This window comes from Ranitomeya imitator, chromosome 2, assembly GCF_032444005.1.
Source record: "Ranitomeya imitator isolate aRanImi1 chromosome 2, aRanImi1.pri, whole genome shotgun sequence".
NCBI classification, from domain to species: Eukaryota; Metazoa; Chordata; class Amphibia; order Anura; family Dendrobatidae; genus Ranitomeya; species Ranitomeya imitator.
The window spans coordinates 485921583-485944014 of record NC_091283.1 but is presented as its reverse complement, the minus strand read 5'-3'; the positions used below and the strand labels follow the sequence as shown (position 1 = coordinate 485944014).

At 46.7% G+C, this 22432-nt stretch overlaps 1 protein-coding gene across 2 annotated transcripts in view; it reads left to right on the top strand.

The window, feature by feature from the left end:
• The window catches only part of ADAM11 (ADAM metallopeptidase domain 11), a 241547-nt gene that overhangs the window by 40862 nt on the left and 178253 nt on the right, over nt 1-22432 (top strand). For both annotated transcript variants that reach the window (XM_069751395.1, XM_069751394.1), the window contains exon 3: nt 22090-22166. In XM_069751395.1, coding sequence (XP_069607496.1) covers nt 22090-22166 — 77 coding nt within the window. The remainder of the gene's footprint in view (nt 1-22089; nt 22167-22432) is intronic.

The window sequence follows — 22432 nt, the reverse complement described above, 5'->3', positions numbered from 1 at the left end:
TTGATTGGGTGCAACCCAGAGACCTCAAGGGGTTTCAGCGTTTTCTGGGTTTCGCCAATTATTATCGAAAATTCATCAAGGGGTTTTCTCTGGTGATCAAGCTACTCACCGATCTCACTCGCAAGGGGGCTGATCTCAAAGTTTGGTCACCCTTGGCAGTTGAAGCATTTATCACATTAAAAAAGTGTTTTATGTCTGCTCCTGTATTAGTTCAGCCCGATCCATCTGAACCGTTCATTATAGAGGTGGACGCATCAGAGTTGGAAGTAGGGGCGGTGTTGTCTCAGGGACCTGTTACTTTGACTAATTTAAGACCATGTGACTTTTTCTCCCAGAAGTTTTCTTCTGCAGAGAGGAACTATGACGTTGGTAACCGGGAGTTATTGGCCATAAAATTGGCTTTTGAAGAATGGAGGCATTTTTTGGATGGGGCGGTTCATTGGATCACGGTGATTACTGTTATGAAAGGCAATTCAGTACCAAAATGGACATAGCGGTCAGAGCACATACAGTGATCTGACAATAACTCAAAATCATAGAACGAGCTCTGAGACGTGGGAACTCTGCAGACCGCAATCCCTAATCCTCTCCAAACAACACTAGAGGCAGCCGTGGATTGCGCCTAACTCTGCCTATGCAACTCGGCACAGCCTGAGAAACTAACTAGCCTGAAGATAGAAAATAAGCCTACCTTGCCTCAGAGAAATACCCCAAAGGAAAAGGCAGCCCCCCACATATAATGATTGTGAGTAAGATGAAAAGACAAACGTAGGGATGAAATAGATTCAGCAAAGTGAGGCCCAACTTTCTTAACAGAGCGAGGATAGAAAAGATAACTTTGCGGTCTACACAAAACCCTAAAGAATACCACGCAAAGGGGGCAAAAGACCCTCCGTACCGAACTAATGACACGGAGGTACACCCTTTGCGTCCCAGAGCTTCCAGCAAAACAATTAGACAAGCTGGACAGAAAAAATAGCAAACAAATAGCAAAGAAGAACTTAGCTATGCAGAGCAGCAGGCCACAGGAATGATCCAGGGAAAAACAAGTCCAACACTGGAACATTGACAGGAAGCCAGGATCAAAGCATTAGGTGGAGTTAAGTAGAGCAGTACCTAACGACCTCACCACATCACCTGAGGTAGGAAACTCAGAAGCCGCAATACCACTTTCCTCCACCAACAGAAGCTCACAGAGAGAATCAGCCGAAGTACCACTTGTGACCACAGGAGGGAGCTCTGCCACAGAATTCACAACAGTACCCCCCCTTGAGGAGGGGTCACCGAACCCTCACCAGAGCCCCCAGGCCGACCAGGATGAGCCACATGAAAGGCACGAACAAGATCGGGAGCATGAACATCAGAGGCAAAGACCCAGGAATTATCTTCCTGAGCATAACCCTTCCACTTAACCAGATACTGGAGTTTCCGTCTTGAAACACGAGAATCCAAAATCTTCTCCACAATATACTCCAACTCCCCCTCCACCAAAACCGGGGCAGGAGGGTCAACAGATGGAACCATAGGTGCCACGTATCTCCGCAACAATGACCTATGGAATACATTATGTATGGAAAAGGAATCTGGAAGGGTCAGACGAAAAGACACAGGATTAAGAACCTCAGAAATCCTATATGGACCAATGAAACGAGGTTTAAACTTAGGAGAGGAAACCTTCATAGGAATATGACGAGAAGATAACCAAACCAGATCCCCAACACGAAGTCGGGGACCCACACCGCATCTGCGATTAGCAAAACGTTGAGCCCTCTCCTGGGACAAGGTCAAATTGTCCACTACATGAGTCCAAATCTGCTGCAACCTGTCCACCACAGTATCCACACCAGGACAGTCAGAAGACTCAACCTGTCCTGAAGAGAAACGAGGATGGAACCCAGAGTTGCAGAAAAATGGCGAAACCAAGGTAGCCGAGCTGGCCCGGTTATTAAGGGCGAACTCAGCCAAAGGCAAAAAGGACACCCAGTCATCCTGATCAGCAGAAACAAAACATCTCAGATATGTTTCCAAGGTCTGATTGGTTCGTTCGGTCTGGCCATTAGTCTGAGGATGGAAAGCCGAGGAAAAAGACAAGTCAATGCCCATCCTACCACAAAAGGCTCGCCAAAACCTCGAAACAAACTGGGAACCTCTGTCAGAAACGATATTCTCTGGAATACCATGTAAACGAACCACATGCTGGAAGAACAATGGCACCAAATCAGAGGAGGAAGGCAATTTAGACAAGGGTACCAGATGGTCCATCTTAGAAAAGCGATCACAGACCACCCAAATGACTGACATCTTTTGAGAAACGGGAAGATCTGAAATAAAATCCATAGAGATATGTGTCCAAGGTCTCTTCGGGACCGGCAAGGGCAAAAGCAACCCACTGGCACGAGAACAGCAGGGCTTAGCCCGAGCACAAATCCCACAGGACTGCACAAAAGTACGCATATCCCGCGACAGAGATGGCCACCAAAAGGATCTAGCCACTAACTCTCTGGTACCAAAGATTCCAGGATGACCAGCCAACACCGAACAATGAACCTCAGAGATAACTTTATTCGTCCACCTATCAGGGACAAACAGTTTCTCCGCTGGACAACGATCAGGTTTATTAGCCTGAAATTTTTGCAGCACCCGCCGCAAATCAGGGGAGATGGCAGACACAATTACTCCCTCCTTGAGGATACCCGCCGGCTCAGACAAACCCGGAGAGTAGGGCACAAAACTCCTAGACAGAGCATCCAGCTTCACATTTTTAGAGCCCGGAAGGTACGAAATCACAAAGTCAAAACGGGCAAAAAACAGCGACCAACGAGCCTGGCTAGGATTCAACCGCTTGGCAGACTCGAGATAAGTCAAGTTCTTATGATCAGTCAATACCACCACGCGATGCTTAGCTCCTTCAAGCCAATGACGCCACTCCTCGAATGCCCACTTCATGGCCAGCAACTCTCGGTTGCCCACATCATAATTTCGCTCAGCAGGCGAAAACTTCCTGGAAAAAAAAGCGCATGGTTTCATCACTGAGCAATCAGAACCTCTCTGCGACAAAACAGCCCCTGCTCCAATCTCAGAAGCATCAACCTCGACCTGGAACGGAAGAGAAACATCTGGTTGACACAACACAGGGGCAGAAGAAAAACGACGCTTCAACTCTTGAAAGGCTTCCACAGCAGCAGAAGACCAATTGACCACATCAGCACCCTTCTTGGTCAAATCGGTCAATGGTTTAGCAATATTAGAAAAATTGCAGATGAAGCGACGATAAAAATTAGCAAAGCCCAGGAACTTTTGCAGACTTTTCAGAGACGTCGGCTGAGTCTAATCATGGATGGCTTGGACCTTAACAGGATCCATCTCGATAGTAGAAGGGGAAAAGATGAACCCCAAAAATGAAACCTTCTGCACACCAAAGAGACACTTTGATCCCTTCACAAACAAAGAATTAGCACGCAGGACCTGAAAAACCGTTCTGACCTGCTTCACATGAGACTCCCAATCATCCGAGAAGATCAAAATGTCATCCAAGTACACAATCAGGAATTTATCCAGGTACTCTCGGAAGATGTCATGCATAAAGGACTGAAACACTGATGGAGCATTGGCAAGTCCGAATGGCATCATTAGATACTCAAAATGACCCTCGGGCGTATTAAATGCAGTTTTCCATTCATCGCCTTGCTTAATTCGCACCAGATTATACGCACCACGAAGATCTATCTTGGTGAACCAACTAGCCCACTTAATCCGAGCAAACAGATCAGATAACAATGGCAAGGGGTACTGAAATTTAACCGTGATCTTATTAAGAAGGCGGTAATCTATACAAGGTCTCAGCGAACCATCCTTCTTGGCCACAAAAAAGAACCCTGCTCCCAATGGCGATGACGACGGGCGAATATGACCCTTCTCCAGGGATTCCTTCACATAACTGCGCATAGCGGTGTGCTCAGGCACGGATAAATTAAGCAGTCGACCTTTTGGGAATTTACTACCAGGAATCAAATTGATAGCACAATCACAATCCCTATGCGGAGGTAGGGTATCGGACTTGGGCTCATCAAATACATCCCGGTAATCAGACAAGAACTCCGGGACCTCAGAAGGGGTGGATGACGAAATTGACAGAAATGGAACATCACCATGTACCCCCTGACAACCCCAGCTGGACACCGACATGGATTTCCAATCTAATACTGGATTATGGACTTGTAGCCATGGCAACCCCAACACGACCACATCATGCAGATTATGCAACACCAGAAAGCGAATATCCTCCTGATGTGCAGGAGCCATGCACATGGTCAGCTGGGTCCAGTACTGAGGCTTATTCTTGGCCAAAGGTGTAGCATCAATTCCTCTCAATGGAATAGGACACTGCAAGGGCTCAAAAAAAACCCACAACGCTTAGCATACTCCAAGTCCATCAAATTCAGGGCAGCGCCTGAATCCACAAATGCCATGACAGAATACGATGACAAAGAGCAGATCAAGGTAACGGACAGAACAAATTTTGACTGTACTGTACCAATGGTGGCAGACCTAGCGAACCGCTTAGAGCGCTTAGGACAATCAGAGATGGCATGAGTGGAATCACCACAGTAGAAACACAGACCATTCAGACGTCTGTGTTCTTGCCGTTCAACTCTGGTCAAAGTCCTATCGCACTGCATAGGCTTAGGTAATACCGCCAAATGGTGCACAGATTTACGCTCACACAAGCGTCGACCGATCTGAATGGCCAAAGACATAGATTCATTCAGACCAGCAGGCATAGGAAATCCCACCATGACATCCTTAAGGGCTTCAGAGAGACCCTTTCTGAAAATCGCTGCGAGCGCAGCTTCATTCCATTGAGTGAGTGCGGACCACTTTCTAAATTTCTGACAATATACCTCTATCTCATCCTGACCCTGACACAAAGCCAGCAAATTTTTCTCTGCCTGATCCACTGAATTAGGCTCATCGTACAGCAATCCGAGCGCCAGGAAAAACGCATCAATATTACTTAATGCAGGATCTCCTGGCGCAAGGGAAAATGCCCAGTCTTGAGAGTCGCCACGCAAAAAAGAAATAATAATTCTCACTTGTTGAGTTGGGTCACCAGAGAAGTGAGGTTTCAAGGCCAGAAACAGTTTGCAATTATTTTTGAAATTCACAAACTTGACTCTATCACCATAAAACAAATCAGGAATAGGAATTCTTGGTTCAAATATAGGCTTCTGAACCACCAAATCTTGAATCTTTTGTACATTTATAACGAGATTATCCATTGAAGAGCACAGACCCTGAATGTCCATGTCCACACCTGTGTCCTGAACCACCCAAATGTCTAGGGGAAAAAAAAAGGCAAAACACAGTGCAAAGAAAAAAAAATGGTCTCAGAACTTCTTTTTTCCCTCTATTGAGAATCATTAGTACTTTGGGCTTCCTGTACTGTTATGAAAGGCAATTCAGTACCAAAATGGACATAGCGGTCAGAGCACATACAGTGATCTGACAATAACTCAAAATCATAGAACGAGCTCTGAGACGTGGGAACTCTGCAGACCGCAATCCCTAATCCTCTCCAAACAACACTAGAGGCAGCCGTGGATTGCGCCTAACTCTGCCTATGCAACTCGGCACAGCCTGAGAAACTAACTAGCCTGAAGATAGAAAATAAGCCTACCTTGCCTCAGAGAAATACCCCAAAGGAAAAGGCAGCCCCCCACATATAATGATTGTGAGTAAGATGAAAAGACAAACGTAGGGATGAAATAGATTCAGCAAAGTGAGGCCCAACTTTCTTAACAGAGCGAGGATAGAAAAGATAACTTTGCGGTCTACACAAAACCCTAAAGAATACCACGCAAAGGGGGCAAAAGACCCTCCGTACCGAACTAATGACACGGAGGTACACCCTTTGCGTCCCAGAGCTTCCAGCAAAACAATTAGACAAGCTGGACAGAAAAAATAGCAAACAAATAGCAAAGAAGAACTTAGCTATGCAGAGCAGCAGGCCACAGGAATGATCCAGGGAAAAACAAGTCCAACACTGGAACATTGACAGGAAGCCAGGATCAAAGCATTAGGTGGAGTTAAGTAGAGCAGTACCTAACGACCTCACCACATCACCTGAGGTAGGAAACTCAGAAGCCGCAATACCACTTTCCTCCACCAACAGAAGCTCACAGAGAGAATCAGCCGAAGTACCACTTGTGACCACAGGAGGGAGCTCTGCCACAGAATTCACAACAGTACCCCCCCTTGAGGAGGGGTCACCGAACCCTCACCAGAGCCCCCAGGCCGACCAGGATGAGCCACATGAAAGGCACGAACAAGATCGGGAGCATGAACATCAGAGGCAAAGACCCAGGAATTATCTTCCTGAGCATAACCCTTCCACTTAACCAGATACTGGAGTTTCCGTCTTGAAACACGAGAATCCAAAATCTTCTCCACAATATACTCCAACTCCCCCTCTACCAAAACCGGGGCAGGAGGGTCAACAGATGGAACCATAGGTGCCACGTATCTCCGCAACAATGACCTATGGAATACATTATGTATGGAAAAGGAATCTGGAAGGGTCAGACGAAAAGACACAGGATTAAGAACCTCAGAAATCCTATATGGACCAATGAAACGAGGTTTAAACTTAGGAGAGGAAACCTTCATAGGAATATGACGAGAAGATAACCAAACCAGATCCCCAACACGAAGTCGGGGACCCACACCGCATCTGCGATTAGCAAAACGTTGAGCCCTCTCCTGGGACAAGGTCAAATTGTCCACTACATGAGTCCAAATCTGCTGCAACCTGTCCACCACAGTATCCACACCAGGACAGTCAGAAGACTCAACCTGTCCTGAAGAGAAACGAGGATGGAACCCAGAGTTGCAGAAAAATGGCGAAACCAAGGTAGCCGAGCTGGCCCGGTTATTAAGGGCGAACTCAGCCAAAGGCAAAAAGGACACCCAGTCATCCTGATCAGCAGAAACAAAACATCTCAGATATGTTTCCAAGGTCTGATTGGTTCGTTCGGTCTGGCCATTAGTCTGAGGATGGAAAGCCGAGGAAAAAGACAAGTCAATGCCCATCCTACCACAAAAGGCTCGCCAAAACCTCGAAACAAACTGGGAACCTCTGTCAGAAACGATATTCTCTGGAATACCATGTAAACGAACCACATGCTGGAAGAACAATGGCACCAAATCAGAGGAGGAAGGCAATTTAGACAAGGGTACCAGATGGTCCATCTTAGAAAAGCGATCACAGACCACCCAAATGACTGACATCTTTTGAGAAACGGGAAGATCTGAAATAAAATCCATAGAGATATGTGTCCAAGGTCTCTTCGGGACCGGCAAGGGCAAAAGCAACCCACTGGCACGAGAACAGCAGGGCTTAGCCCGAGCACAAATCCCACAGGACTGCACAAAAGTACGCATATCCCGCGACAGAGATGGCCACCAAAAGGATCTAGCCACTAACTCTCTGGTACCAAAGATTCCAGGATGACCAGCCAACACCGAACAATGAACCTCAGAGATAACTTTATTCGTCCACCTATCAGGGACAAACAGTTTCTCCGCTGGACAACGATCAGGTTTATTAGCCTGAAATTTTTGCAGCACCCGCCGCAAATCAGGGGAGATGGCAGACACAATTACTCCCTCCTTGAGGATACCCGCCGGCTCAGACAAACCCGGAGAGTAGGGCACAAAACTCCTAGACAGAGCATCCAGCTTCACATTTTTAGAGCCCGGAAGGTACGAAATCACAAAGTCAAAACGGGCAAAAAACAGCGACCAACGAGCCTGGCTAGGATTCAACCGCTTGGCAGACTCGAGATAAGTCAAGTTCTTATGATCAGTCAATACCACCACGCGATGCTTAGCTCCTTCAAGCCAATGACGCCACTCCTCGAATGCCCACTTCATGGCCAGCAACTCTCGGTTGCCCACATCATAATTTCGCTCAGCAGGCGAAAACTTCCTGGAAAAAAAAGCGCATGGTTTCATCACTGAGCAATCAGAACCTCTCTGCGACAAAACAGCCCCTGCTCCAATCTCAGAAGCATCAACCTCGACCTGGAACGGAAGAGAAACATCTGGTTGACACAACACAGGGGCAGAAGAAAAACGACGCTTCAACTCTTGAAAGGCTTCCACAGCAGCAGAAGACCAATTGACCACATCAGCACCCTTCTTGGTCAAATCGGTCAATGGTTTAGCAATATTAGAAAAATTGCAGATGAAGCGACGATAAAAATTAGCAAAGCCCAGGAACTTTTGCAGACTTTTCAGAGACGTCGGCTGAGTCTAATCATGGATGGCTTGGACCTTAACAGGATCCATCTCGATAGTAGAAGGGGAAAAGATGAACCCCAAAAATGAAACCTTCTGCACACCAAAGAGACACTTTGATCCCTTCACAAACAAAGAATTAGCACGCAGGACCTGAAAAACCGTTCTGACCTGCTTCACATGAGACTCCCAATCATCCGAGAAGATCAAAATGTCATCCAAGTACACAATCAGGAATTTATCCAGGTACTCTCGGAAGATGTCATGCATAAAGGACTGAAACACTGATGGAGCATTGGCAAGTCCGAATGGCATCATTAGATACTCAAAATGACCCTCGGGCGTATTAAATGCAGTTTTCCATTCATCGCCTTGCTTAATTCGCACCAGATTATACGCACCACGAAGATCTATCTTGGTGAACCAACTAGCCCACTTAATCCGAGCAAACAGATCAGATAACAATGGCAAGGGGTACTGAAATTTAACCGTGATCTTATTAAGAAGGCGGTAATCTATACAAGGTCTCAGCGAACCATCCTTCTTGGCCACAAAAAAGAACCCTGCTCCCAATGGCGATGACGACGGGCGAATATGACCCTTCTCCAGGGATTCCTTCACATAACTGCGCATAGCGGTGTGCTCAGGCACGGATAAATTAAGCAGTCGACCTTTTGGGAATTTACTACCAGGAATCAAATTGATAGCACAATCACAATCCCTATGCGGAGGTAGGGTATCGGACTTGGGCTCATCAAATACATCCCGGTAATCAGACAAGAACTCCGGGACCTCAGAAGGGGTGGATGACGAAATTGACAGAAATGGAACATCACCATGTACCCCCTGACAACCCCAGCTGGACACCGACATGGATTTCCAATCTAATACTGGATTATGGACTTGTAGCCATGGCAACCCCAACACGACCACATCATGCAGATTATGCAACACCAGAAAGCGAATATCCTCCTGATGTGCAGGAGCCATGCACATGGTCAGCTGGGTCCAGTACTGAGGCTTATTCTTGGCCAAAGGTGTAGCATCAATTCCTCTCAATGGAATAGGACACTGCAAGGGCTCAAAAAAAAACCACAACGCTTAGCATACTCCAAGTCCATCAAATTCAGGGCAGCGCCTGAATCCACAAATGCCATGACAGAATACGATGACAAAGAGCAGATCAAGGTAACGGACAGAACAAATTTTGACTGTACCGTACCAGCTTAGAGCGCTTAGGACAATCAGAGATGGCATGAGTGGAATCACCACAGTAGAAACACAGACCATTCAGACGTCTGTGTTCTTGCCGTTCAACTCTGGTCAAAGTCCTATCGCACTGCATAGGCTTAGGTAATACCGCCAAATGGTGCACAGATTTACGCTCACACAAGCGTCGACCGATCTGAATGGCCAAAGACATAGATTCATTCAGACCAGCAGGCATAGGAAATCCCACCATGACATCCTTAAGGGCTTCAGAGAGACCCTTTCTGAAAATCGCTGCGAGCGCAGCTTCATTCCATTGAGTGAGTGCGGACCACTTTCTAAATTTCTGACAATATACCTCTATCTCATCCTGACCCTGACACAAAGCCAGCAAATTTTTCTCTGCCTGATCCACTGAATTAGGCTCATCGTACAGCAATCCGAGCGCCAGGAAAAACGCATCAATATTACTTAATGCAGGATCTCCTGGCGCAAGGGAAAATGCCCAGTCTTGAGAGTCGCCACGCAAAAAAGAAATAATAATTCTCACTTGTTGAGCTGGGTCACCAGAGAAGTGAGGTTTCAAGGCCAGAAACAGTTTGCAATTATTTTTGAAATTCACAAACTTGACTCTATCACCATAAAACAAATCAGGAATAGGAATTCTTGGTTCAAATATAGGCTTCTGAACCACCAAATCTTGAATCTTTTGTACATTTATAACGAGATTATCCATTGAAGAGCACAGACCCTGAATGTCCATGTCCACACCTGTGTCCTGAACCACCCAAATGTCTAGGGGAAAAAAAAGGCAAAACACAGTGCAAAGAAAAAAAAATGGTCTCAGAACTTCTTTTTTCCCTCTATTGAGAATCATTAGTACTTTGGGCTTCCTGTACTGTTATGAAAGGCAATTCAGTACCAAAATGGACATAGCGGTCAGAGCACATACAGTGATCTGACAATAACTCAAAATCATAGAACGAGCTCTGAGACGTGGGAACTCTGCAGACCGCAATCCCTAATCCTCTCCAAACAACACTAGAGGCAGCCGTGGATTGCGCCTAACTCTGCCTATGCAACTCAGCACAGCCTGAGAAACTAACTAGCCTGAAGATAGAAAATACGCCTACCTTGCCTCAGAGAAATACCCCAAAGGAAAAGGCAGCCCCCCACATATAATGACTGTGAGTAAAATGAAAAGACAAACGTAGGGATGAAATAAGTTCAGCAAAGTGAGGCCCGACTTTCTTAACAGAGCGAGGATAGGAAAGATAACTTTGCGGTCTACACAAAACCCTAAAGAATACCACACAAAGGGGGCAAAAGACCCTCCGTACCGAACTAACGGCACGGAGGTACACCCTTTGCGTCCCAGAGCTTCCAGCAAAACAATTAGACAAGCTGGACAGAAAAAATAGCAAACAAATAGCAAAGAAGAACTTAGCTATGCAGAGCAGCAGGCCACAGGAATGATCCAGGGAAAAACAAGTCCAACACTGGAACATTGACAGGAAGCCAGGATCAAAGCATTAGGTGGAGTTAAGTAGAGCAGTACCTAACGACCTCACCACATCACCTGAGGTAGGAAACTCAGAAATCGCAAAACCACTTTCCTCCACCAACAGAAGCTCACAGAGAGAATCAGCCGAAGTACCACTTGTGACCACAGGAGGGAGCTCTGCCACAGAATTCACAACAGATTACTGACCAAAATAACTTGTCTTATATTGAAACTGCCAAACGGTTAACTCCTAGACAGGCTAAGTGGTCGCTTTTTTTTTCTCGTTTTCATTTTCAATCACTTTTCGGCCTGGTTTCAAGAATGTCAAGCCTGATGCCTTATCTCGCAGTTTTGATCCGATATCACCCCCGAACCTCCTTCCTCCATTCTTCAGCACGGGGTGGTTGTTGCGGGGGTATCCCCTGAATTGGAGCAGGAGATTTGGAAGGCTCAGTCTCTTGCTCCTCCCTTTTTGCCTGACTATAAGCTCTTTGTCCCGGTTCAGTACCAGTTGAGGGTTCTCCGGGAGTTCAACGAATCTGCTCTCAGTGGACACCAAGGGATCTGAGCCACCAGGAAAACCATTGCTAGGCTGTTTTGGTGGTCCTCCATGACCTCTGATATCACTGTGTTTGTGTCTGCTTGTGATACCTGTGCCCGTGCTAAAAGCTCCCATAACTGGCCGGCCGGGGAATTGGTGCCATTGCCAATTCCGGACAGACCTTGGACTCATTTGTCCATTGATTTTATCACTGATCTCCCTCCTTCTAATGGCAAAACTGTAATCTGGGTATTGGTTGACAGATTCAGTAAACAGGTGCATTTTGTACCTCTGGCAGGATTGCCTAATGCTGAAACATTATCTAAGCTGTTTGTTGAGCACGTTGTACGGCTGCACGGTGTGCCTTTGAATGTGGTTTCTGATACAGGGGTACAATTTGTGTCCAAATTTTGGAGGGCATTTTGCAAAAGATTGGGATTTTGTTTGACCTTCTCCTCTGCTTACCAACCTGAGACCAGTTGTCAGATGGAGAGGACCAATCAGTCACTTGAACAGATTTTGAGGTGTCTTGCTACGTCTCAGCAGGATGATTGGTGTTCTTTGTTGCCTGTGGCTGAGTTTGCATTTAATAATCAGATTAACCAGTCCACTGGCACCTCTCCATTCTTCTGTAACTATAGTTTTCACCCCCATTTTGGCGAATTTTCTAGGCTGAATTCAGGAAGTCCAGGGGCTGTTGCGGCAGTGGAACGATTGGGGAGGTGTGGAGAGAGATTCAGAAGAACATTGGGGAGGCTCAGGGCAAACATGAACTTTTTGTGGATAAGTGACGGTCTGTAGGACCGATATTCCTGGTAGGAAATAAAGTTTGGTTGTCTACCAAGAACATTCGTCTTAAAATTCCTTCGGTTAAGCTAGGTCCCAGGTTTATTGGTCCTTACGAGATCATTGAGGTGGTCAATCCAGTTGCCTTTCCCTTATGGCTTCCTCCGTCGCTTCGGATCTCCAATGTGTTCCATAAGTCCCTTCTTAAGTCGTTTTGTACCATCCTCTGCTGGGCCTCCATCCCCTCCGCCTCCTGTCTCTGTGGATGGTCAGACCGAGTATGAAGTGGAACGGATTGTGGATTCTCGCATGGTCCGCAGTTCACTTCAGTATTTGGTCCATAGGAGTGGTTACGGTCCTGAGGATCGATCTTGAGTCCCGGCGCGATCTGTGCATGCTGATCGATCGGTTCGGGCATTTTACGCACGTTATCCTGGGAAGCCTGGGGGTCCTGTGGCCCTCCTTGAGAGGAGGGTACTTGTTGTGAATTCTGTTGTCGGGCTCCCTCCTGTGGTCATGAATGGTACTTCGGCTGGTTCTGTCCATGGACTTCCTCTGGTGGGTGTTTCTGAGTTTCCTTCCACAGGTGACGAGGTTAATTCGTTAGCTGGCTGCTCTATTTAACTCCACTTAGATCTTTGCTCCATGCCACCTGTCAATGTTCCAGTATCCTATCCTCGGTCTATTCAGTAAGTCGGGCCTCACTTTGCTAAATCTATTTCATCTCTGTGTTTGTATTTTCATCTTTACTCACAGTCATTATATGTGGGGGGCTTTATTTTTCTATCTTCAGGGCTAGCTAGTTCCTTAGGCTGTGCCGAGTTGCATAGGGAGCGTTAGGCGCAATCCACGGCTATTTCTAGTGTGTTTGATAGGATTAGGGATTGCGGTCAGCAGAGTTCCCACGTCCCAGAGCTCGTCCTTTATTATCAGTAACAATCAGGTCATTCCGTGTGCTCTTAACCACCAGGTCCATTATTGTCCTGACCACCAGGTCATAACAGTACAGGTGGCCCAAAGTACTAATGCATCTCAATAGAGGGATAAGAGAAGTTCTGAGACCATTTTTTTTTCTTTGCAGTGTGTTTTGTCTCTCTTTTCCCCTTTACCTCTGGGTGGTTCAGGACACAGGTGTAAACATGGACATTCAAGGTCTGTCCTCTTGGATGGATAATCTCACTACAAGGGTACAAAACATTCAAGATTTTGTGGTTCAGAATCCGATGTCAGAGCCTAGGATTCCAATTCCTGATTTGTTTTTTGGTGATAGATCTAAGTTCTTGAATTTCAAAAATAATTGTAAATTGTTTCTTGCCTTGAAACCTCGGTCCTCAGGTGACCCTGTTCAACAAGTAAAGATCATTATTTCTTTGTTACGTGGTGACCCTCAAGACTGGGCATTTTCCCTTGCGCCAGGAGATCCGGCATTGCGTGATGTTGATGCGTTTTCCTGGCGCTTGGATTGCTTTATGACGAACCTAATTCAGTGGATCAGGCAGAGAAAATCTTGCTGGCTCTGTGTCAGGGTCAGGATGAAGCGGAGATATATTGTCAGAAGTTTAGAAAGTGGTCTGTGCTCACTCAGTGGAATGAATGTGCCCTGGCAGCAATCTTCAGAAAGGGTCTCTCTGAAGCCCTTAAGGATGTCATGGTGGGATTTCCCATGCCTGCTGGTCTGAATGAGTTTATGTCCTTGGCCATTCAGATCGATCGACGCTTGCGTGAGCGTAAAGCTGTGCACCATTTGGCGGTACTATCTGAGCATGGGCCTGAGCCTATGCAATGTGATAGGACTTTGACCAGAGCTGAACGGCAAGAACACAGACGTCGGAATGGGCTATGTTTTTACTGTGGTGATTCCACTCATGCTATCTCCGATTGTCCTAAGCGCACTAAGCGGTTCGCTAGGTCTGCCACCATTGGTACGGTACAGTCTAAATTTCTATTGTCCGTTACTCTGATTTGCTCTTTGTCATCCTATTCTGTTATGGCATTTGTGGATTCAGGCGCTGCCCTGAATTTGATGGACTTGGAGTATGCTAGGCGCTGTGGTTTATTCTTGGAGCCCTTGCAGTATCCTATTCCATTGAGAGGAATTGATGCTACACCTTTGGCCAAGAATAAGCCTCAGTACTGGACCCAATTGACCATGTGCATGGCTCCTGCACATCAGGAGGATATCCGCTTTCTGGTGTTGCATAATCTGCATGATGTGGTCGTTTTGGGGTTGCCATGGCTACAGGTTCATAATCCAGTATTGGACTGGAAATCTATGTCTGTGTCCAGCTGGGGTTGCCAGGGGGTACATGGTGATGTTCCATTTTTGTCTATTTCGTCTTCCACTCCTTCTGAAGTTCCAGAGTTTTTGTCGGATTATCGGGATGTATTTGATGAGCCCAAAGCCAGTGCCCTACCTCCTCATAGGGATTGCGATTGTGCAATTAATTTGATTCCTGGTAGTAAGTTTCCTAAGGGCTGATTGTTCAATTTATCTGTGCCAGAACACGCCGCTATGCGGAGTTATATAAAGGAATCCTTGGAGAAAGGCCATATTCGCCCGTCGTCATCACCGTTAGGAGCAGGGTTCTTTTTTGTGGCCAAGAAGGATGGTTCTTTGAGACCTTGTATTGATTACCGCCTTCTTAATAAAATTACAGTCAAATTTCAGTATCCTTTGCCGTTGCTGTCTGATTTGTTTGCTCGTATTAAAGGGGCTAGTTGGTTCACCAAGATAGATCTTCGAGGGGCGTATAATCTTGTGCGTATTAAACAAGGCGATGAATGGAAAACAGCATTTAATACGCCCGAGGGCCATTTTGAGTACCTGGTTATGCCATTCGGGCTTTCCAATGCTCCATCAGTATTTCAGTCCTTTATGCATGACATCTTCCGAGAGTACCTGGATAAATTCCTGATTGTGTATTTGGATGATATTTTGGTCTTTTCGGATGATTGGGAGTCTCATGTGAAGCAGGTCAGAATGGAGTTCCAGGTCCTTCGTGCGAATTCCTTGTTTGTGAAGGGGTCAAAGTGTCTCTTTGGAGTTCAGAAGGTTTCATTTTTGGGGTTCATTTTTTCCCCTTCTACTATCGAGATGGACCCTGTTAAAGTCCAGGCCATTTACGATTGGACTCAGCCGACATCTGTGAAGAGCCTGCAAAAGTTCCTGGGCTTTGCTAATTTTTATCGGCGCTTCATCGCTAATTTTTCTACTGTTGCTAAACCGTTGACTGATTTGACCAAGAAGGGTGCTGATGTGGTCAATTGGTCTTCTGCAGCTGTAGAGGCTTTTCAGGAGTTGAAGCGTCGTTTTTCTTCTGCCCCTGTGTTGTGCCAGCCAGATGTTTCGCTCCCGTTTCAGGTTGAGGTTGATGCTTCTGAGATTGGAGCAGGGGCTGTTTTGTCACAAAGAAGTTCTGATGGCTCGGTGATGAAGCCATGTGCTTTCTTTTCTAGAAAGTTTTCGCCTGCTGAGCGTAATTATGATGTTGGTAATCGTGAGTTGTTAGCCATGAAGTGGGCATTCGAGGAGTGGCGTCATTGGCTTGAAGGAGCCAAGCATCGCGTGGTGGTCTTGACAGATCACAAGAATTTGACTTATCTTGAGTCTGCCAAACGGTTGAATCCGAGACAGGCTAGATGGTCGTTATTTTTCTCCCGTTTTGATTTTGTGGTTTCGTACCTTCCGGGCTCTAAGAATGTGAAGGCTGATGCCCTGTCAAGGAGTTTTGTGCCTGACTCTCCGGGTGTTCCTGAGCCGGCGGGTATTCTCAAAGAGGGGGTAATTTTGTCTGCCATCTCCCCTGATTTGCGGCGGGTGCTGCAAAAATTTCAGGCTGATAGACCTGACCGTTGCCCAGCGGATAAACTGTTTGTCCCTGATAGATGGGCTAGTAGAGTTATCTCTGAGATTCATTGTTCAGTGTTGGCTGGGCATCCTGGAATCTTTGGTACCAGAGATTTGGTGGCTAGATCCTTTTGGTGGCCGTCTTTGTCACGGGATGTGCGTTCTTTTGTGCAGTCCTGTGGGACTTGTGCTCGGGCTAAGCCCTGCTGTTCTCGTGCCAGTGGGTTGCTTTTGCCCTTGCCGGTCCCGAAGAGGCCCTGGACGCATATTTCTATGGATTTTATTTTGGATCTCCCCGTCTCTCAAAAGATGTCGGTCATTTGGGTGGTTTGTGATCGCTTTTCTAAGATGGTCCATTTGGTACCTTTGTCTAAATTGCCTTCCTCCTCTGATTTGGTACCATTATTTTTCCAGCATGTGGTTCGTTTACATGGTATCCCGGAGAACATCGTTTCTGACAGAGGTTGCCAGTTTGTTTCGAGGTTTTGGCGATCCTTTTGTGCAAGGATGGGCATTGATTTGTCTTTTTCCTCGGCTTTCCATCCTCAGACAAATGGCCAAACCGAACGAACTAATCAGACTTTGGAAACATATCTGAGATGCTTTGTTTCTGCTGATCAGGATGATTGGGTGTCCTTTTTGCCGTTGGCTGAGTTCGCCCTTAATAATCGGGCCAGCTCGGCTACTTTGGTTTCGCCGTTTTTCTGCAATTCTGGTTTCCATCCTCGTTTCTCTTCAGGGCAGGTTGAGTCTTCGGACTGTCCTGGTGTAGATACTGTGGTGGATAGGTTGCAGCAGATTTGGACTCATGTGGTGGACAATTTGACATTGTCCCAGGAGAAGGCTCAACGTTTCGCTAACCCCCGGCGCTGTGTGGGTCCCCGACTTCGTGTTGGGGATTTGGTTTGGTTGTCATCTCGTTATGTTCCTATGAAGGTTTCCTCTCCTAAGTTTAAGCCTCGTTTCATTGGTCCGTATAAGATTTCTGAGGTTATCAATCCTGTGTCATTTCGTTTGGCCCTTCCTGCTTCTTTTGCCATCCATAATGTGTTCCATAGGTCGTTATTGCGGAGATACGTGGCGCCTGTGGTTCCATCCGTTGATCCTCCTGCCCCGGTGTTGGTTGAGGGGGAGTTGGAGTATGTGGTGGAGAAGATTTTGGATTCTCGTGTTTCGAGACGGAAACTCCAGTACCTGGTCAAGTGGAAGGGTTATGGTCAGGAAGATAATTCCTGGGTTTTTGCCTCTGATGTTCATGCTGCCGATCTGGTTCGTGCCTTTCATTTGGCTCATCCTGGTCGGCCTGGGGGCTCTGGTGAGGGTTCGGTGACCCCTCCTCAAGGGGGGGGTACTGTTGTGAATTCTGTTGTCGGGCTCCCTCCTGTGGTCATGAATGGTACTTCAGCTGGTTCTGTCCATGGACTTCCTCTGGTGGGTGTTTCTGAGTTTCCTTCCACAGGTGACGAGGTTAATTCGTTAGCTGGCTGCTCTATTTAACTCCACTTAGATCTTTGCTCCATGCCACCTGTCAATGTTCCAGTATTGGTCTAGTTCTCTCCTGGATCGTTCTTGTGACCTGTCTTCCCAGCAGAAGCTAAGTTCCAGCTTGTATTTCTTTGGTTTGCTATTTTTCTGTCCAGCTTGCTATTTTTATTGTTGTCTTGCTTGCTGGAAGCTCTGGGACGCAGAGGGAGCGCCTCCGCACCGTGAGTCGGTGCGGAGGGTATTTTTTGCGCCCTCTGCGTGGTCTTTTTGTAGGTTTTTGTGCTGACCGCAAAGTAACCTTTCCTATCCTCGGTCTGTTCAGTAAGCCGGGCCTCACTTTGCTAAATCTATTTCATCTCTGTGTTTGTATTTTCCTCTTTACTCACAGTCATTATATGTGGGGGTCTGCCTTTTCCTTTGGGGAATTTCTCTGAGGCAGGTAGGCTTTATTTTTCTATCTTCAGGGCTAGCTAGTTCCTTAGGCTGTGCCGAGTTGCATAGGGAGCGTTAGGCGCAATCCACGGCTATTTCTAGTGTGTTTGATAGGATTAGGGATTGCGGTCAGCAGAGTTCCCACGTCCCAGAGCTCGTCCTTTATTATCAGTAACAATCAGGTCATTCCGTGTGCTCTTAACCACCAGGTCCATTATTGTCCTGACCACCAGGTCATAACAGGTACTGTCATGGTCCGTTCCAGGGATTTATCCTGTCTGCCCGTTTTCCGGGGGATCATGTCAAGGGTTAACTTTCCTCTGCCTCATTCTGGGTTCAGGTTTGCTATTTAGCTCTGATGCATCCTGCTGGTGGTGTCAGCTATAGTTCTGCCTTCGGCATGTGAACCTGACTCTGGTAGCTCTTGGTTTGTCCTGCTGTGATCTCTGACTTGCCCAGTGTCTGTTGACTCCCTCTGTCTGCACTTTTCCCAGCTTTTCCCTGTGTTTTGGTTTTGATTCTCTGGTTTCTGACTTGGCTTGCATTCGGACTCTCTTCTGCCTTCTGACTTTGTCTTATCCACTTCTGACCGTTGCTGATCCTCCTGGCTTGTTCCTGACCACGTCTACTGCTAATCCCTTTAGTAGTTCTGCCTAGTGTTGTTTTTTGACTCGGCTAGTTTGACCACTCTCTCGCCACTTGGTGGTGCCTATACTGCTGCTCTGTGGTGCTTCTCAGTGTACGCAGTCTCACGTCCCTCTCAAGCTCCCTCTAGTGGAGGTTGCATTATACTGCACTGCAGCAGCATGACAGGATGTTACAGTACCCCCTTTAACGCACCCTCTGCTTTAAGCCTGCGAGGACTCCCTCCAGTGAAGATGGAACCAGATTCCTCCTCTTGAACTCCCAACGACCTCTCGTTAGGACCTTGTTCTCTCCAGTTCACTGGAAGAAAGGTTACATCTCTCACCTTCTTCTTGGAAAGGATGCTTCTCACAAACTGGACCCCATCGGAGCAGAGCAGAGTGTGTTTGGAGACAGGAACCTTGAATTGCTGAGTCTCTCTTAGCCCGGCAAGACTAGCTAACACCTTGGAAGAAACAAAGATGGATTGGGATTCTTCCTTCTGGTTGGTAGATAGTAGAGTCTGGGAGGATGACTCATATAGATGACATGTAATAATGTCCCCATCTTGGTTACTGTCATACAGTAATGTCCCCATCCTGGTCCTCATATTTGTAGTAATGCCCCCATCTTGATCCCCATCTTATAGTAATGTTCCTATTCTGGTTGTCACCATATAGTAATGTCCCCATCCTAGTTATCATCATATAGTAATGTCCACATCCTGATTGCCATTATCTATTAGTGTCCCCATTCTGGTTGCCACCATATAGTAATGTCCCCAACATGGTTCCCATCTTATAGTAATGTCCCCATTTGTAGTCATGTCCCCATCCTGGTCCCATCTTGTAGTAATGTACTTGTACTTGTAACAGTGTCCCACGTTCTGTCGCTCTTTACAGATACATAAAAAATCCTTCTCACCTGTCCTCGCTCCCTTGGCGAACAGTATTCTTTTCCTGATCCTCAGCCAGGGTGGCGCATGGCAGTGACATCATGCGTGGTTGCGAAGGAGATGCCAACATCAGTTGCTGACCTCTGATTGGCTGGTGGCTAGTGCTAGTATTGCGGTTCCGAGAGTCAGGAGGCGGTCTCAGCACCACAATACATTTCAACTGAATGTGCGTCCGAGGACGCACATTCAGTTGAAAAGAAAATCTGACATTGGCGGCCCTTGGACTGGATCGTCTCAGGGTCCTGAGGGCTGCACATTAGAGCCTCGGGGGCCGCATATTTGAGATCCCTGGTTTAAATCAACCTTGGCTCCTTGTAGGAAACATAGTCTTAAGATAAACCATATTCTTAGTGTTCAAATACATGGCTGCATTTTCCAGAAATCACTTTTTATTCAGATATGCTAATGAGGAACCCGGTGCACCCTTAGTGTGGCCAAACAGCTCAGAGCACTTTCCCACCTACTCAATTTCCATCTATATCCTCCCTCCTCTGACTCCTGCAAAGCCAGAACTGTCGATCAAGGAAGATGAACTAATTGTAAAAGAAGTAGATGGGAAGGTGCAATGATCTATTTGGCCACACCAAGGAGTGCAACTGAGTCGCCCGCCAGGCCCTTGGGGTACTCGGTACTGGGTCCGGTACTTAAAGGGATGTGTCATGGCGGCGGCGACCCGGTCCGTGGCCCTGGGCGCCCATGTTAAAGGGAAGGTCTTTAAAGGGATTTGTCAGGTAATAAGAGTGCGTGACGCCACCTGTGGTATTCGGTCAGAGATGACCAACGCTGCTTAAAGGGGTCCGCTGGGTTGATGTTATGGCAGCCAGATGGTATAACTTCCCACAGGTGACGTAGGTCCCCAGGGCTCCCGTGTGTAGATGGAGAATGGTGAGTGGTGCAGTAAAAAACGAAGGACGTAGTTATGCAGTCTTTTTACCTGGTTTACTGATGTAGCAGGCAGCCACAGTCCAGGGCACCAGATCACAGGTACAGGCAGGGTCCGGCCGGCTTGAAAGCAGAGTTCAGAGTCCAGCTTTATCAGGTGGAGTTAAAAGCCTTCCTTTTAGTGCGATGGTATTCTAGTCCCTTACTGCCTATGGCTTCTTAGCAAGATCCTCTCAGTTATCTCTGTCCTTTAATGAAGTGGGACACAAACACGTATGACAGGTTACTCAAGCCTTTTTACAGGGTCTCTATCATGACCCGGGCTCTATGTGTCACTGTGTCTCCTGGGTGTTAGGGCGAACATGCATTATATAATCCAGCTGTCCTGCCGGTTTCTGCTATGTGTCTTAGAGTCCTACAAAAGCCTTGGTCTTCAGGCTACCGGTGTCTGCGCTTTGCCAAGGAGACAGTCTGTTTGCTGCTGTCCTCCCCCTGGTGTCCTCGCCTGTGCTTCGCTCTCCGGCATGATAGCTAAAGGCTGTTCTTCCTTCTGTATCTCGCTATCTAGGAGCTACAGCACTTCAGGCTGTACGGCCCCTCACCCATCCTTCTACCTCAGACTGCTCCAGTCTGCTGTCTGGCACCAACTGCCTAATCTTCCTAACTGCCTAGCAACTAACTCATCTTCCCGACCAGAGAAAGCAGCTCCCCTGAAGTAAGGTGTAGAGCTCCCCGTTCTAGCCTGAACGGTGTTGTATGTGCTGATTACCTGTCAAAAAGGAATCCTCCATCGCTTCCAAGCGTGACATCACTTTCCCCGTGAGGAAAGCAATGCCACTGTGACAACCAGGACCCTGGGGCGTCACACAACAAGCAACTCATTTGCATACCTGATTAAAGATTTATTTCTGCAGAGTTAAAGGGAACCTGTCAGCAGGATTTTGCTCAGTGTCAGGTTGGTGCCATTATACCGATTAAACTGATACCGTGGTTGATGTAGTTCTCAGTTAATGAGATTCTTGTGCACGAGCATATCATTAACTCAAAATTGAAAATAAAGATTAAACAACAACCACAAGACGAATTTCATCAACCAAGGTATCATTTAATCAGTAAAACGGTGCCAACCTGATAGTGCCTGTAGGTTACTGAGCACAATTCTGCTGACAGGTTCCCTTTAAAGCTGCCTCTTCTTGGAGCATTGTAGAGTGCACAGTCCGGGTCAGCGGTGTGATCTTGCCACTGGTGCAAACTGTCAATCAAGGAGGAGAGGCCCTTACACTGGCAAGCAGTAACCCTGAAAGATTACCGAGCTGTGCACTGCTGCTCAATATAGTCCTATATTTCCAGGAAGAATAATAGAGGAATGCCACAATACAAAGTTCTCAGAAAAGTTGCTATTTACTAGAGATTGGAAATATTTCTGAAAACAGAATCATTAGGAAAAATCAGCTGTTTCCTTTTCACATCTCTTTAAGAAGCAGAATTTTTACCCTAATTTTACATTTTTCCTGTTATTTCTGTAGCCGGCTCATCTTGCCAGCGTCAGTTTCCTGGTGCCAGCATTCAAGAAAGAATTTGTTCTGGATCTGGAACTCAACCAGTGAGTGTAAATGATGCATTTCACCTTTTGCCTTCATCCATCTAATTCTTGGTCAAGTTATGGGCACACAAGAGATTTTGACGGATCATTCTCTGTTTTTGTTTTTGTTTTTTTCTGTGGAGGGAAAGAAATTGTGAATAATATAATACTTACACATAGAGATCAGTATCATGGGATTTCTGCTGCAAAGTGCAGTTTGTGAATATATGCTTCTTCACAGAATGTATGAAGGAACGTGGAAGGCAGAAAGTAGGACACATTCTATT